The sequence below is a fragment of the Rattus rattus genome, chromosome 11 (genome assembly GCF_011064425.1).
Source record: "Rattus rattus isolate New Zealand chromosome 11, Rrattus_CSIRO_v1, whole genome shotgun sequence".
Classification (NCBI taxonomy): Eukaryota; Metazoa; Chordata; class Mammalia; order Rodentia; family Muridae; genus Rattus; species Rattus rattus.
The window spans coordinates 70,356,000-70,370,543 of record NC_046164.1 but is presented as its reverse complement, the minus strand read 5'-3'; the positions used below and the strand labels follow the sequence as shown (position 1 = coordinate 70,370,543).

General features: G+C 40.3%; 1 protein-coding gene across 4 annotated transcripts in view; it reads left to right on the top strand.

The window, feature by feature from the left end:
• Positions 1-14,544, top strand: part of Grk4 (G protein-coupled receptor kinase 4) — a 72,216-nt gene that overhangs the window by 26,809 nt on the left and 30,863 nt on the right. For 3 of the 4 annotated variants that reach the window (XM_032915839.1, XM_032915836.1, XM_032915835.1), the window contains exons 6-9: positions 4,639-4,731; positions 6,591-6,654; positions 9,943-10,083; positions 14,103-14,293. In XM_032915839.1, the coding sequence (XP_032771730.1) occupies positions 4,639-4,731; positions 6,591-6,654; positions 9,943-10,083; positions 14,103-14,293 (489 nt within the window). The remainder of the gene's footprint in view (positions 1-4,638; positions 4,732-6,590; positions 6,655-9,942; positions 10,084-14,102; positions 14,294-14,544) is intronic. The other variant, XM_032915838.1, reaches the window with a different exon arrangement.

The window sequence follows — 14,544 nt, the reverse complement described above, 5'->3', positions numbered from 1 at the left end:
ACTGTTAATCTAAAGAAGTCATACCCCAGCGCTAGACACAGGCCTAAGTCAGTCAGTTCAGAAGGATGGACTATTCTCAGTAGCTGTAGAAACAAGTGTAAGAACTTCTGACTCATGCTGGTGTAGTCATGTGTCATGTAGGGCTTTCTATTAGTGACAGACTATGCATATGATGTTGAGCCTGTAGAGCCTTTTAAAGACCTTTCTTATACATTTTTTTTAAGCCCAAGAAAGTTTTCAAATCTCCTTATCTTATTTTGATCTACCTTGATGTTATAAGCAGGATAAGAAACCACTAAAGAGAACTGATTTCCCTCACTTATTTAGTCAATCAACAAGCCATGCTGTCTTTGTACTAGATCTTTGGATGTATCTCACAGTAGACAGCCTTGTACCACTTGCAAGAGATAGAGAGTGGCTTTGTGGCATGTGCAACTGCACTGTACTGGGCCCTGATCTGAAACCTGTAATTTAATAGTATTGCTGGTGTTTATAGCAAAAAGTCAAGGTTTTTTGTGGATGGGTAGGGGTGGGAAAAGGAGGGATCAGGCAGGGGTGGGAGTTGGAAACAGAGGGAAAGAGTACTGGGAAAGACAACTGGAACTGGGAGGCAATTGTGGGAGTGATGTAGAAACATAGTGCAGTGGAAGCTCCCTGGAATCCATGAGAGTGATTCTAGAGAAGCCTCCTAACAATGGGGAATCTGGAGTAATGGCGGAATTGACCATTTCCAATAACTAGGCAAGGCTCCCAGCACTGGGGAAACTGGCCATCTCCTATAACTAGGCAAGGCTCCTAGCACTGGGACTCGGACATAAACCCAGCCACAAAACCTTCTACCTACAATCTGTCCTGTCTACAAGATATGCTGGGGCAATGGTGGCACAGAACTTGTGAGAATGGCCCACACCACAATAAGTAGCTCATACCTGACACTCTGGATGGCCAAGACCAGAGGCAAGACAGCCCCGAGATCCAGGACAGAACTAAACATTACTGGCTAAAGGGGGGGGGCAGTGAAAATGATATCTGCTATACTTAGAGATTTGCGGTAGCCAATCGTCACCAGAGAGGCATCATACGGCAACTGATGGGAGCAGATGCAGAGACACACAGTCAACCCTCCAGAATAGGGGAGGAAGGATTGTAGGAGCCAGAGGATTTGAGACCACCACAAGAACATGGGTTACAGAATCAACTGAGCAGGGATCATAGGGACTCACAGAAACAGAAGTGACAAAAAGACCCTGTATGGTCTGAGTTAGGTCCTCTGCATGTAACTTATTGTTGTGCAGTTTAATGATCTAGTGAGACTCCCAGTATGAGAATGGGGGCTATCTCTGACTCTTGCTTGCAATTGAGACCCTTTTCCTTCTACTGGGTTCCCATGTCCAGCCGTGATGTTAGAGCTTGTGCCCAGTCTTATTATATCTGTTTAGGCCATGTTTGAGAGGCTTGCTCTTTTTCTTTTTTTTTTTTTGGGGGTGGGTGGGAGGTCAGAAAAAGAGTTGATCTGGGGAAGAGGTAAGTTCTGGAATGGACTGAGAGGAATGGAGGGAGGGAAAGTTGCAGTCTGAATGTATGAGAGAAGACTAGAAGTTCAAAAAAAAAAAAAGAAAAGAAAAAAAGTCAAAGCTCCCCATCTACTCAGGCTGCCTCTTGAGGTATAGGCACTCCGCATGCTAAGGAGATAAATGGCTTAGATGTTTATTCCCTTCCGTGAGAAACTCAGTTAGGAACCCTATGTTCACTGATGAATGAATGGTTGCTGCTGCTGCTTTTCTAGCCAGACATGACATTAGAATAGATTTTTCTCTTTACAACAAAATATTTTTGAAACAAAGTCTTAATGTGTAACCTGGCTGGCATGAAACTTACTGTATAGACCAAACACAGCTGAGGACCAAACCCAGGGCCTTTTCACTTGCTAGGCAAGTGTTCTACTACAGAGTAAGTCCCCAATCTCTGCTAGAACTTTTTTCAAAAAGATGTTGGTTCTGTTTGGTTCCTTCTCTAGTATGGCAGACAGACAGACATGGTCTTGTATCTCTGTTCACTATAGTCCTAGGACATTGTAGTTAAGCATAAAAATCTTTTCCTGGGGTTGGGGATTTAGCTCAGTGGTAGAGCGCAAGGCCTTGGGTTCGGTCCCCAGCTCCGGGCGGGGGGGGGAGGAATCTTTTCCTTTTGCTTGATTTTAGAGACACAAAGAAGGGCCTGGACTTTATTGTCTTTTAAATACCTCTACTCAGGGTGAATCATGAACTCTTCCTGCCATACATGTACAAAGAAACATCTTACATATAGGAGTCATATTGAGGACAGATCAGGTGACATCCTCACATGGACATATTCCCCAAGGACACCCATCAGGTGGTTTGTGTAAGTTTTGCAAAGATTCCAGTCATGAGATAGGTGACATCTGAGGATAGCTCCCTAGAGATGGAACAGTCCTCCCTGCCCTATTGGAAAGCAAGAGTTTCCTGAGGAGTATTCAGACTGAAAGTGGGAGGACACCATTTATATCTCTTCCTCATTCTGAAAATGACTGAGGCTGAAAAGCTTTTGCTTTGTGGGTCATATATTTTAGTAAATAAGACACAGATATTCCATTACCTTTTTTTTTCTTTTTTGAGGCAGGGTTTCTCTGTGTAGCTCTGGCTGTCCTAGTACTCACTCTGTAGACCAGGCTGGCTTGAACTCACAGAGATCCACCTTCTGCCTCCTGAGTGCTGGAATTAAAGGTGTATCACACTACCTTTGAGGGAAATGATAATATTGTATCTCCTATGTCTGGGAATCCTCCTCTCGTCTCATAAAAGAAGTCTTAGAAAAGCATACCATGTCTTAGTGCTAGATACACATTGGTAAGTGTACATCCCTGTGAAGGCCACAGTACTCATGGGGTCTTCATTTTCAAAGACATATGAATTACATTATTTTTTAAAAATAGGGTAAAGTAAAACAGAAATCCTGAGACTAAGATTCTAAAACTCAGTAGAAATAGTGGGAGACTTTCCAAAGCCTTTTCAGTTCCTACTATACCAATTCCACAAAGATACAACAGTATTTCTTCATTTGGACTTTGTCTATACTCTAGTACTTTCTAGGTAGTCTGGGTAACTTTGGCTTCAATCCATACCTTCCCTTCAGAAGGCTTCAGATCTGTCTACCCACAAAGGAAATAATCCGTGTAGCTTGTGACTTGTGCTGTGTCTACCCTGTTCTCTTCCAAGTAGTGTACCTGTCCTAGTTATGTTTCTGTGGAATTAGGGATTGAACCCAGAGTGTCACACATTTTGTAAGCACTTTATCATTGAACCATTATCCCCAGTCTTCCAAGTAAGAATTTTATTACTCCTTTAATATAATTGTAAGATCTGGGACAGGGATAATTTCATACAGTTTCTCCAAGAAATATGTAGTATAGGGAGATTGTTCAGTTGGTAAGACAGTTTGCTGTTAAAGCAAGAGGACCTGAGTTCAGCTTTCTTATACGCATACAAAAGCGCTATGACTACTTATAACCCCAGCATGGAGGTGGGAGATGAAGACAAGTATATTCCAGGAGTTTGAGTCAGTGTACTACATACACATGCACACATTGTGCACACATACAACACACACATACACACACACACATGCACAGATGTATAGCATCAAATAATTTATTAGTGTACATTTAAAAAACAATGGTGTAACATGCATTACTTCCTACCACAGGATTATTACTGTACATTTAAACACTTTTGTTGGTAAAGGTTGACTTTTTCATGAAATATACACTCATGCACACACCTCGAATGCCTTTTAAACTATTATCTTTCTATTCCTATATTCTTGTGTGTATGTGTATGTGTGAGTAGATGTAGGAATTTATATGTATGTATACATGTGGATATCAAAGGTCAAAATTGTTTTCCTCAGTTGTGCTCCATCTAATTCTTTTTGATACAGAGTCTCTCCTTGAATATGGACCTAGCTGTTGGCTAGACTGACAAACCTTCAGTGTCTTGTGGTCTTCACTCCCCAACACACACTCCTAAGCTAAGGCTGCAACATCTAGCTTTTGAGAGAGGTTCTCCAGTAGCCTACACTAACCTTGATCTCACTATGTCAAAGATATCCATGAGTTCTTGATCCTCTTGTCTCTTTCTCCCAAGTGTTGGCATATCAGGTATACACAATCAAGCCTGGCTTTTTACCTGGGTTCTAAGGACCCAAACTTAGGTCCTCATGTCTAAAAAGAAGGCACTCTGATAGAACAATTTTCCTACCCAACTAATGAGTTATTTATTTTATATCCATATACATTAAAAAAGCCTTTTGACTTTTAGAGAGTAAAGAAATTTCATTTTTCTAAAATGTTTATATGTTCACTGATGACATTGGAATCTATGGACTTCTTTTTTGGTTCTTTTTTTCGGAGCTGGGGATCGAACCCAGGGCCTTGCGCTTCCTAGGCAAGCGCTCTACCACTGAGCTAAATCCCCAACCCATCTATGGACTTCTATAATAGCAACTTCTGTATACGCAAATGTGTATAAGGATCAACATTCTCACTGAATGTTTTTTAACTATGACACAGCTGTCGTATTCTTACATAATAAATAAATAATTTTATAAAATCTTTTCTAGAGTTATCTATAAGTATTTGAGTGAAAAACCATTTGAAGAATACCAAGAGAGTACATACTATAATCGATTTTTACAATGGAAATGGCTAGAAAGGTAGGTTTTAATTTAATAGTAAATAAAAGTAGTACAAAAGGAAGGGGAGGGGAGGATGTTTGTCGGAAACCGAAAGGGAATAATTTTTTTTTTTAATTAAAAAAAAAAAATGGTTCTTTTTTTTTTTTTTGGTTCTTTTTTTTTCGAGCTGGGGACCGAACCAGGGCCTTGCGCTTCCTAGGCAAGCGCTCTACCACTGAGCTAAATCCCCAACCCCAAGTGTGTACTATTTTATGTTAACTTTTCTACCTATTACAATACTACTGGAAATCTTTTTTTTTTAAAGATTTATTTATTTATTATATAGAGGGCATCAGATCCCATTACAGATGGTTGTGAGCAACCATGTGGTTGCTGGGATTTGAACTCAGGACCTTGGGAAGAGCAGTCAGTGCTCTTAACCACTGAGCCATCTCTCCAGCCCCTGGAAATCTTGATTGTACATATTATTTTATATAAAAATCTTTAATAGAATATTATATAATTTCTTATGATTCAGTAAACTCCATTCTTTCTATTTAAAATAGTAGTTAACGCTCATGGTTCATGGCTAGAAAATAGAACATTTTGGCTTTATAGTAATACAAAACGCAGTGGTTGAAACTTCATAGTATATTTCTCTGTTCAAATTCTTGCTAGCTGTGTGGCGTTAAGGAAGTGATTTAACCACAATGAGCTATAGATCTTTTTTCTGTACAGAGATACTTACACCCTTATCTTAGGGTTTCTTTTGCTACAAAGAGACACATGACCACAGCAACCCTTATATAGGAAAACATTTAATTAGGGGACATTTAGTCCATTATTGTCATGGTTTCAGGCAGGCAGGCAGGCAGGCATGGTGCTGGAGAGGTAGCTGAGAGTTCTACATACATATTGGAGGTAGCAGGAAGACAGAATGAAATTGAGCTTGCCTTGGGCTTCTGAAAACCCAAAGCACACCCTCAATGACACATTTTCTCCAGCAAGGCCACACCTACTCCAACAAAGCCACTCCTCTCAATAATGCCACTCCATATGATCCTGTGGGGGCCATTTTCATTCAAACAACCACAAAACTTCACTGCTTGACTCTTGCTGGGATCCATGTACAATGCTTAGTCCAGGGTTTGGTGCACAAAAGAATATTATAAAAGCATCAGTTACTATCAGTACAATTGTGATTACTCTTTCTAAAATGATTATTGATTATTATAAATTATCACTAATAATTGACATATGACTCTTTACCCCCATTTTTGAGATGAGGTTTTATTATATAGTCTGCTTAGTCTCGAACTTGCTGTGTAGACCAAGCTGACTTTAAACAGATCTCCTTGCCTTTGCATTTTGAGTACTGGGATTAAAGGTGTATGCCACCCTTTCTCTGTCTCTGTTTGTCTGTCTGTCTGTCTCTGTATCTCTCTCTCTCCCCTTTCCCTCCCTCACACACACACTTCTTTTTGAGAGGTTACATTTTGAGGTACTTTACATAAAGAAAAGTGAGCTATGTGTATATAGTTTTCCTCAGCAGCCTTTTGACAGGTTGGAAAGTATGCCAAAGACTTTTCCTTAGAAAAAAAATTGTTCTATGAGCTATAAACATACATATTTCCTAGAATGGACTGTTTGCATACTTATTTTAAATTATAGAGGATAATGGAGCTGTTCTGTATTATGTCAGTGTCTTTAATAAATTTTAAATGTGCTTGTTTCTCTGAATGAAAAGATGAGAGCTGTGAGTCCTGAGCATAGACACTTTCCTCTCAGGCACTCTGTTTTAGGCAATATGGGTCAACAGATGGGATCACGTAGACTTTTCTATTTTATAATTGCAGTTCAATATGACAACTGAAACTTTTTTTTTTTTAATTGGTTAGGCGTCCAGTAACAAAGCACACATTCAGACAATACAGAGTTCTAGGAAAAGGCGGATTTGGAGAGGTGAGTAACCTGTGCCAGTTATGGCACTAATTCTGTTAGTCAGACAGTTGGCCATCTACACACCTGAACTCAGGCAGTGTGTCAACTTTGCCAGCACACTTATCTCCTTGTTGTGCATTTTGAGAATGGTTTCAGACAACTGGAAATGAAGGTGGATCTTTGAACATAATGTACTTTGCTTTAAACTTTAAGACAACAACGTACTTTCTTATCTTTGTGACTTCAACTTACACTTTCCATTCTGACAGAAGCAATTTTTGGTTGATGTTCAAGTTAGGCAGTTTGTCCAGCTTGAAAAGTTTGTGAAATTCCTGTTATTCGGGACTAGCTCTGAAGTTTATGTTGCATAGAGTACTACTTATTTTTAGAGATGAAGTCTCACTAGCTTATCTAAGTTAGGTCCTGAGCTCAAGAGCTCTAGTGCGTCATCAAGCTGAGACCACACAAAAATACACACCATGTATCTAACCAGATGACATTGTCAAATGTGCTTATTTAAGTAGACTGTTGGACATTGTCTTAGTTTGCTTTCTAGTGCTGTGATAAAACACTCTGACCAAAAGGACCTCATGGAGGAAAGGGTTTGATTGTCTTATACTTTGAAGTCTCCAACTATCATCAAGGAAGGCCACAGCATGGATTCAAGAAGGAATTTGAAGCAGCACCATGGATGAGTGCTGCTTTCTGGCTTCCTTCCTCTGGGTCATGCTCAACCAGCTTTCTTATACAACCCAGGCCTACTTGACCAGGGTGGCTGGACCCTTCTCTATAATTAACAACCAAGAAAATAGCCATCAGATGCCCCAGGGCTATCTGATGGAGGCTATTCCTCAATTGAAATCTCCTATTCTAAGTTCTAGATTGTGTCAAATTGAACTAATCAGTATAGATATAGATGTACCTTATACCTGATATAAAAGGTATTCAGGGCCTCTTATGATGGTGTATGTCTGTAATTGGGAAGCTGAATTATGAAGATAGCAAGTTCTAGACTAACCTGGATTCCATAGTGAAGCCCTATCTGGGAAAAAAAAGTGTTCAGATTTAGATATAGAGAACATAGAACAGCCCTTGCCTCACATATGCAAGGCCTTGAGTATGATCCCCAACACCCTTTTAAAAAGCATTTTAAAATGTATGAATTTAGAAAATCCTAGGGAAAAGTCACAGAGATTTATAAGGGGTATGTTTTAAATATAATGGTTGTCCTGGATAGAGATCATTTGTAGCAGCTAGATAGAGAATAGCACACTGTTCTGTTGTGATAATTTACAGAGATGTTAATTGTCCCATTAGGTATCTGGAGTGGTCATATTCAGTCTATGGATTTTCAAGTCCACAAGACAGGCATGCCATTAGGAACTAACATTTTTTAAAAACAGAGGCAGGTTACACTGCCCAGATGTGAATTAAATCATACATGCTCCTGAATTCTACTTTAAAATAAAAGCAGAGTCTACCAGCATTGCCTCAAAATTGGGAAACCAGCTTCAGAGTTTACTGTGCTCAAGTAAGCTTAGTTAGCCATTTATATATTGAGGTGAAGGAAGTGGGCCAGAACTGTCATCACTTCCTATTGGAGGTGTACCCCTTACACAGCTGGAGACTTGCACGACTTATGAATTTGTATTTGAATAATTCACCCATCACCATTTTAAGCCCTTCCTGGGGATGGTCTGTAGGGAAGCTCTGTGGAATGTTCCTAGACAGAGGCTTTCCTCTCTTCAGCTAATGCTGCTGTTCTTCATCTCCATGTACAAAGCTTTAAAGTTTTAGGGAGCTGGGACTCATGTTTAAAAGACGTGAAATTCTAATTATAATCACATATATGATTTAAGATTGATTTATTTTAATCATTGTGAAAGATGATATAGATTATATTTGGATATATTTATTTTGGATTTCAAATAAAGGGTTAGATGGATGGATTAGCTGTGGTAGCTCTTTGCAGACCTTTTGTGGGTATTTTAGGCTCTAAGATAAGGCTGGAGAACCTTGTGTGGTCTGTTTCTACTCTGAGTGTCAGAGGGAGGCCTGTTGAGGTTTGGTCTTACCATCATTGTAATGCTAAGTGTGGGCCCCAAGACCTGAAGTCTGTATGTAGACCTGTGACCTTGCCCCTAAGTTATTTCTGGCTGGTAAATAAAAATACCAACAGCCAGTATCTGGGTAGAAGAGACCTGGGTGGGGTTTAGGTTTCCCAGGCTTGGGGTCAAAGGAGAACCATGAGGAGGAGAAAGTAAAAGAGGAAGGAGAAGCTGCCATGGGTTAGGTGAGCTATAAAAATGTGGCCCTGACAGCTGGCCAATTGGAGTTAAGAGCACCCCAGTTGAAACATTATAAGTAACAATAAATAATTTGAGGTTACCCATAGAAAAGTAATTCTAATAGCTTAGAAGGTAGATGGGCCCAGCTCTTGTGCTGATCAAAAGCTTATTTAAATATAAAGATTGTGTGTGTCTTTTATCCAGAAACTAAATGGTCTAAAGCAGAGTAGAAACCTTGGGTCTGGATTACTGGACCTTACTAAGTGCAGGGTTACTTATAGTTCTCCGTCAGTCTTCGTTCCTTGCATTAACACCTACCTGTCCCAGTGAGCTTGGAAGGTAGACGTAATTTACTTATTTTGCCAACAGTAATTCTCTTGTTTGTGCTTTAAGTGCTATCAAGTCACTGTACAACTTCCTAAGGAGGCATGGTGGAAAGCACTGGGTGTGTGACTGGTTCCAGAGGTAGCACAGTGTTGTGAGAAGACATGTACTTAAGAGCTGTGCAAGCCCAAGGTCCAATCCTGCTTGTCATCTCCAGTTGTGTGACCTTGGGTTGCCATCTTGACCTCATCTTTGGCAGGAGAGCAATGGGCCCTGCTTTAGCTTCCTATGTATTGGAGCTGTTTGTTATACCCAGCCTTGAAGGTTTTAGCTAAAAAACAAAAACAAAACCCTGCATTGTTAAAATTTTATATTCTAAAATTTTGTTTTTATAAGGTCTAAAGACATATCAGGACATACTTAAATAGACTTGGCATGATCACAAAGAAAAACAAGTTCCCCTTGCATCTTGATAAAGCAGTTTCCTTCACTTCATTCACAGCAGCTACTATTGACAAGAAACTGGGAGTCTGAGGACGATCCAGCTGGAAACTTCTAGTTATTAATACCCAGATGGCCTTGGCTTATCACATGTGGTATCTAGCCTTTACCAGGGAAGATTATCAAAGAGAAAAGTTTATCTCATATGCCCTAAAAATGTCCGTTATATATAAATCATTTTCTCCCTTTAAACTAGGTTTGTGCCTGTCAAGTGCGAGCTACAGGAAAAATGTATGCCTGCAAAAAACTAGAAAAAAAAAGAATAAAGAAGAGGAAAGGTGAAGCCATGGCTCTGAATGAAAAAAGAATCTTAGAAAAATTGCATAGTAGATTTGTAGTAAGTATCTTATTTTAGTCATGTTATGTTACTTTTATTGATGTGATAAAATGCGTATCTAAAGGAAGTGTTTATTTTAGCTCATAGCCTGAGAAAGGATACAAACTATTATGTCAGACAAGACAGGACAACCAATGTAACATGGTGGGTCACTGTGTATCTGCAGTCAGGAAACAGAGATATGACTGTTGATGTCAGCTTGTTTTCTCCTTTTATTCAATATACAGGGCATGGGGTGGCACCTCTAATGTTCAGTGTAGGTCTTCCCTGCTCAGTTAAATCTTTCTGGAAACATCCTCCCAGACAGAGGTTTGTCCCAGGTGGTTCTAAATCCTGTCAAGATGGCAAAGCTTAATCATCACAGTCTTTCTGTGGATACTGTTTGAGTCCTAGCATTTTGGCCAGTAGTTCTGTTATAAACTCTGATTCAAGTCATGGACGTAGGGCTATTTTTTCTTCATTGAGTTTTTGTGGAGTTTTGCTGTCCCCTATTGGAAATTATTTCACTTTGTAATGGTGTCCTTATTTAGTCTTGGTAGGCATATGGCAGTGCTGACCCTGCTGTTGACTTATGACTTGTTACCAGTTTTGTGCTGTTCACCATACCATGCTGTCAAGTCTTCACACCTTGATGATATCTGATGAGTGCTTTTCCTTCCCCTTGTGATAGCCAAGCTCATGCGTCAGCTGCCTGCTGTTGACCAGCTCTGGCCATCAGCACGATCACTTTGTAATTAAAGATTCTTTTTGTAGTCCCTCTAAAGTGGGCCTCCTCTCTTCTCTTGTCTCAGTCACTTTTCCATGCTTTGATTTTCTTTCTTGTTTTTTTTTCTGCTCCTGAAGTATTTGCTACTGGACCACTCTCCACTGGTAGGATCTTTCAAATTGCAGGTAAGAACTGAAGATGAAGTGAACTGGTGTGAGTTAGAGGAGTGATCCCAGGTTGTAGGCTGTGTGTTGTATAGTGTAGTTTTCCCACTCCTACTTAAGTATGCATTGGAGCATCTTTTGAAGTATGAAGACTGGTTAAGACAGAGGATGAATAATGGTTATACAGTGAGTTTTAGTGTTAAAATTCCTTGAAGTCATTTATTTCTTGGTATCAGGTTTGCTGCTCTGTAGAGACAACTGTTCTATCCCAGCCCCACTTCATAGCCAGCATCTGTATGTAGCAGCATGAGTCTGTGTGTTTGCTATGACAGTTTCACATGGAGTGGTGTGACACTCGTCTTAGAGTTGTTTAAACTCGCTGTATTACCTGGAGGCATAGAAGCCTCAAATTAGCTTATGAGAGGAGTATTAGTAGCTATGGCTTAAGACATAACATAGTTTTGTTTCTGTAGTTTTGGCTTCTTTCAAAGAACCTGGACTTACTTCATTTTATCTGTCATTCTGTTTTTTTCCTGTTTATAATGAACCATTGGCAGGTTCTCACCTACACTTAAGTCCTGGTCCTTCCCACTGCCACTTTATCTATACAACAGCAAACTTCAGAGTGCCCACCTCTGTCTGCACTCGTCCATTCCACTGCACTCTGTTCTCCACAGAACAACAATCTGTGGAGTTAAATTGGTCTCCACTTTTCTACTCCAACTGTTCTCTGGTCATCTTTACACTGAGAGTGAAATTGGAGTCTGTTCCGGCCTCTCAGGCACTGAGCCACCATGCTCCTGCATCCACCACCACACTGCTTCCTAAGATGTCCCATCAGGCCTGAGAGCTGGCCTCTACTTGGAATATGGCCACCACTTCTGCTCATCCTTGAATATCACTCTCTTCTATTTGTTCAGTAGTCACTCTGTGCATCAGAGTGATGTTTACAGCTTAGAAAATCAGAACCTGTTGGTGTCTTGTTCCCCACTGGGTCCTGGTACCTAGATATCATGGCATGACTGACATGATAAATGGTTCTCAAGATTATTATACTATGCATTAAATATATAATAGGATTGATACTCATTTACAGGAGGGGAGAGAGTAAGGTTTTTTGTTTCTTAAAGCATGAATAAGAAATACCATGCCGTTTGACTCTGCTCCCACTTATGTCAAGTGATGATGAAAGTGAACCCCACGACCGCAGGGCTGTGGTTGGTGCTTCATCCCACCCTCCTCATTCTCAACCCTCTGCATAGAAACACTTTTATTAAAATCCAGGTCCCATTCATGAGTAAGAGTTCTAAGAAGGTTGAAAGATGGCTCAAACATGAAAGGCTAGGCTTACAACCAAAATGTTAGAAGCTCTAAGCAAGCTAGCTTTACTTCGCACATATAATCCATCATGTAGAGCTATTGGAGCTCTCCGCCATGACTAGTGCACGAGTTCTTACTATCTCGTCTTAACAGGAGACTGAAAATGCACTGGTTACAGTGCAATAAAAGAAGGGAGATAGGGTTACATTAGGATTAGGATTAAAGCTAGAGAAAGAAGTAAGGGGCTAAAAGATTGTCTTTATTTTTGAACAATATAACTGCAAGTGGAAACAGTCCTAGACTTTCTAGATAACTAATTTTGGATTTAACTAAATGATCAGAAGTAGATCAGTCACAAGTAGTTAGGAGGTGTGTGTGTGTCTGTGCTGTGAGTTCACACCAAGTTCATGCCTACCTATGTATGTGCTTCCAGAGGCCAGAGGAAGAAGTTGAATGTCTTACTTTATTTCCCTTCACCTTATTTTCCCAAGACAGTCTCTGACTGTACCTGGAATTTGCTGGTTTGTTTGTTGTTTGTTTTTTCCAGCTGGGCTACCTGGTTAGCAAGCCTGACCCACCCTCACTTCACCCCTCCACTCCAGGCCAGGATTGCAGGTGTTCATGACCAGCTCTTTTTTTTTTTTTTTAAATTTAGGATTAAAACTTAGGTCCTGTGCCAATGTGGCAAGCACTGTAATCCAGTGAACCATGTCCCCAGCCTGGAAAGCATATTGATAACATTTTTAATAGCACTAAGGCCATCACAGTTTAGATAAAAGTGTTACAAAATGTGCAGAATTTCTACAGTGAGATGCTGTTGAAAGAAATTAAAGAATGCCTAAACAGGGGGAACATTTCTCTAGACTGGATGGTTCAGTGTTGTGAAGATGCTGGTTCTTCTCAGTTGATCTAGAGATGAAATGAGCTTCGTATAATCATGATCAAATCCCAGAAGGATGGGTTCACATGTGTATGTGTACATTTGTGTGTGTCAACAAGACAATCGAAAGGTGAGCAAATCTTACCAGGTCTTGGGACTTTAGCTCTGTGGTAGAGCCCTGCCTGACAGATATAAAGCACTAAGTCCATCTCATAGGAAGAGGGGGAAGGGACAGAGGAGTAATATTATTTTTGGCCAGGTGAACCTCAGAAAACTGAGGCAGGAGGATGACTTGATCCCAGGAGCTCAGGGTCAGCCTGGGAATCATTTCTTCAAAAGCAAAACAAAACAAAAGTATAACGATGTTTCACAAAAAAGGCTACAGCTGACTAATGACTATAAGAAAAAGTATGAGTAGCCATTGCAAATTAAAACAAGGATTACAGTTCAAGGCTAGCCTTAGCTATACAGTAAGCTGGAAACCAACTTAGGCTAATTATTGAGACCCAGTCTTCCAAAACCAAGGACTGGGGATGTGGTTCAGCATCAGAAACGTAAAAGGACAGTAACAAAACCCCTCAATCAGAAGCCATTAATACCTTGACCATCCTGGCTCAAACATAAAGGATCAATACCACCAACTGTTGGAGGAGTATGGAACAACAAGATCTTGCCAGCACTACTGAATGCAGGTGCTCTAGAAGTTCTTAGTGTCACACAGTCAGACCACAGTGTGGAGAAATCAGTGTCCAACTGCTCAGTATCCATGCAGAACTGCATGAGATCTTTGCTGAGTCTAGAGGCATATGATGTGTGTGGCGTGAAATTCTCTGAAGCAATATTGTTTTGGTGTTGTAATTATAAACCTAATAGATAATTTGGGTTGTTGTTAGCAAATAGAGTAAGTCAGCAGTGAACAAGCAGTTTTTTATGATGCTGTTGTCTTTAGGTTAGTTTAGCCTACACTTATGAAACCAAGGATGCTTTGTGTTTGGTGCTAACCATTATGAATGGAGGGGATTTGAAGTACCACATTTACAACCTGGGCAATCCTGGCTTTGAGGAGCAGAGAGCTGTGTTCTATGCTGCAGAGCTGTGCTGTGGCTTGGAAGATTTACAGAGAGAAAGAATTGTATACAGGTAAGAATGGTGCAACCTGTGTTAAAGCCTGGTCACCTAAGTCCTGGCTTCCACTGGGTGTTTCCTCTGACTCATACTTGCTGTCACGGGATGGGAAAGGCAACAGGGAGGCATTGGGTGGCATTCTGAAGGGGGTTGTCCCTTTAACTGTAGGACATAGCTAGTCAGAAATATACCTTGGTTTTCTTCTTTGTTTATCTTTACTCTTCTAAGACATTGTCTTTTGAAGGGGAACTTTCCCCTTAAGCTAA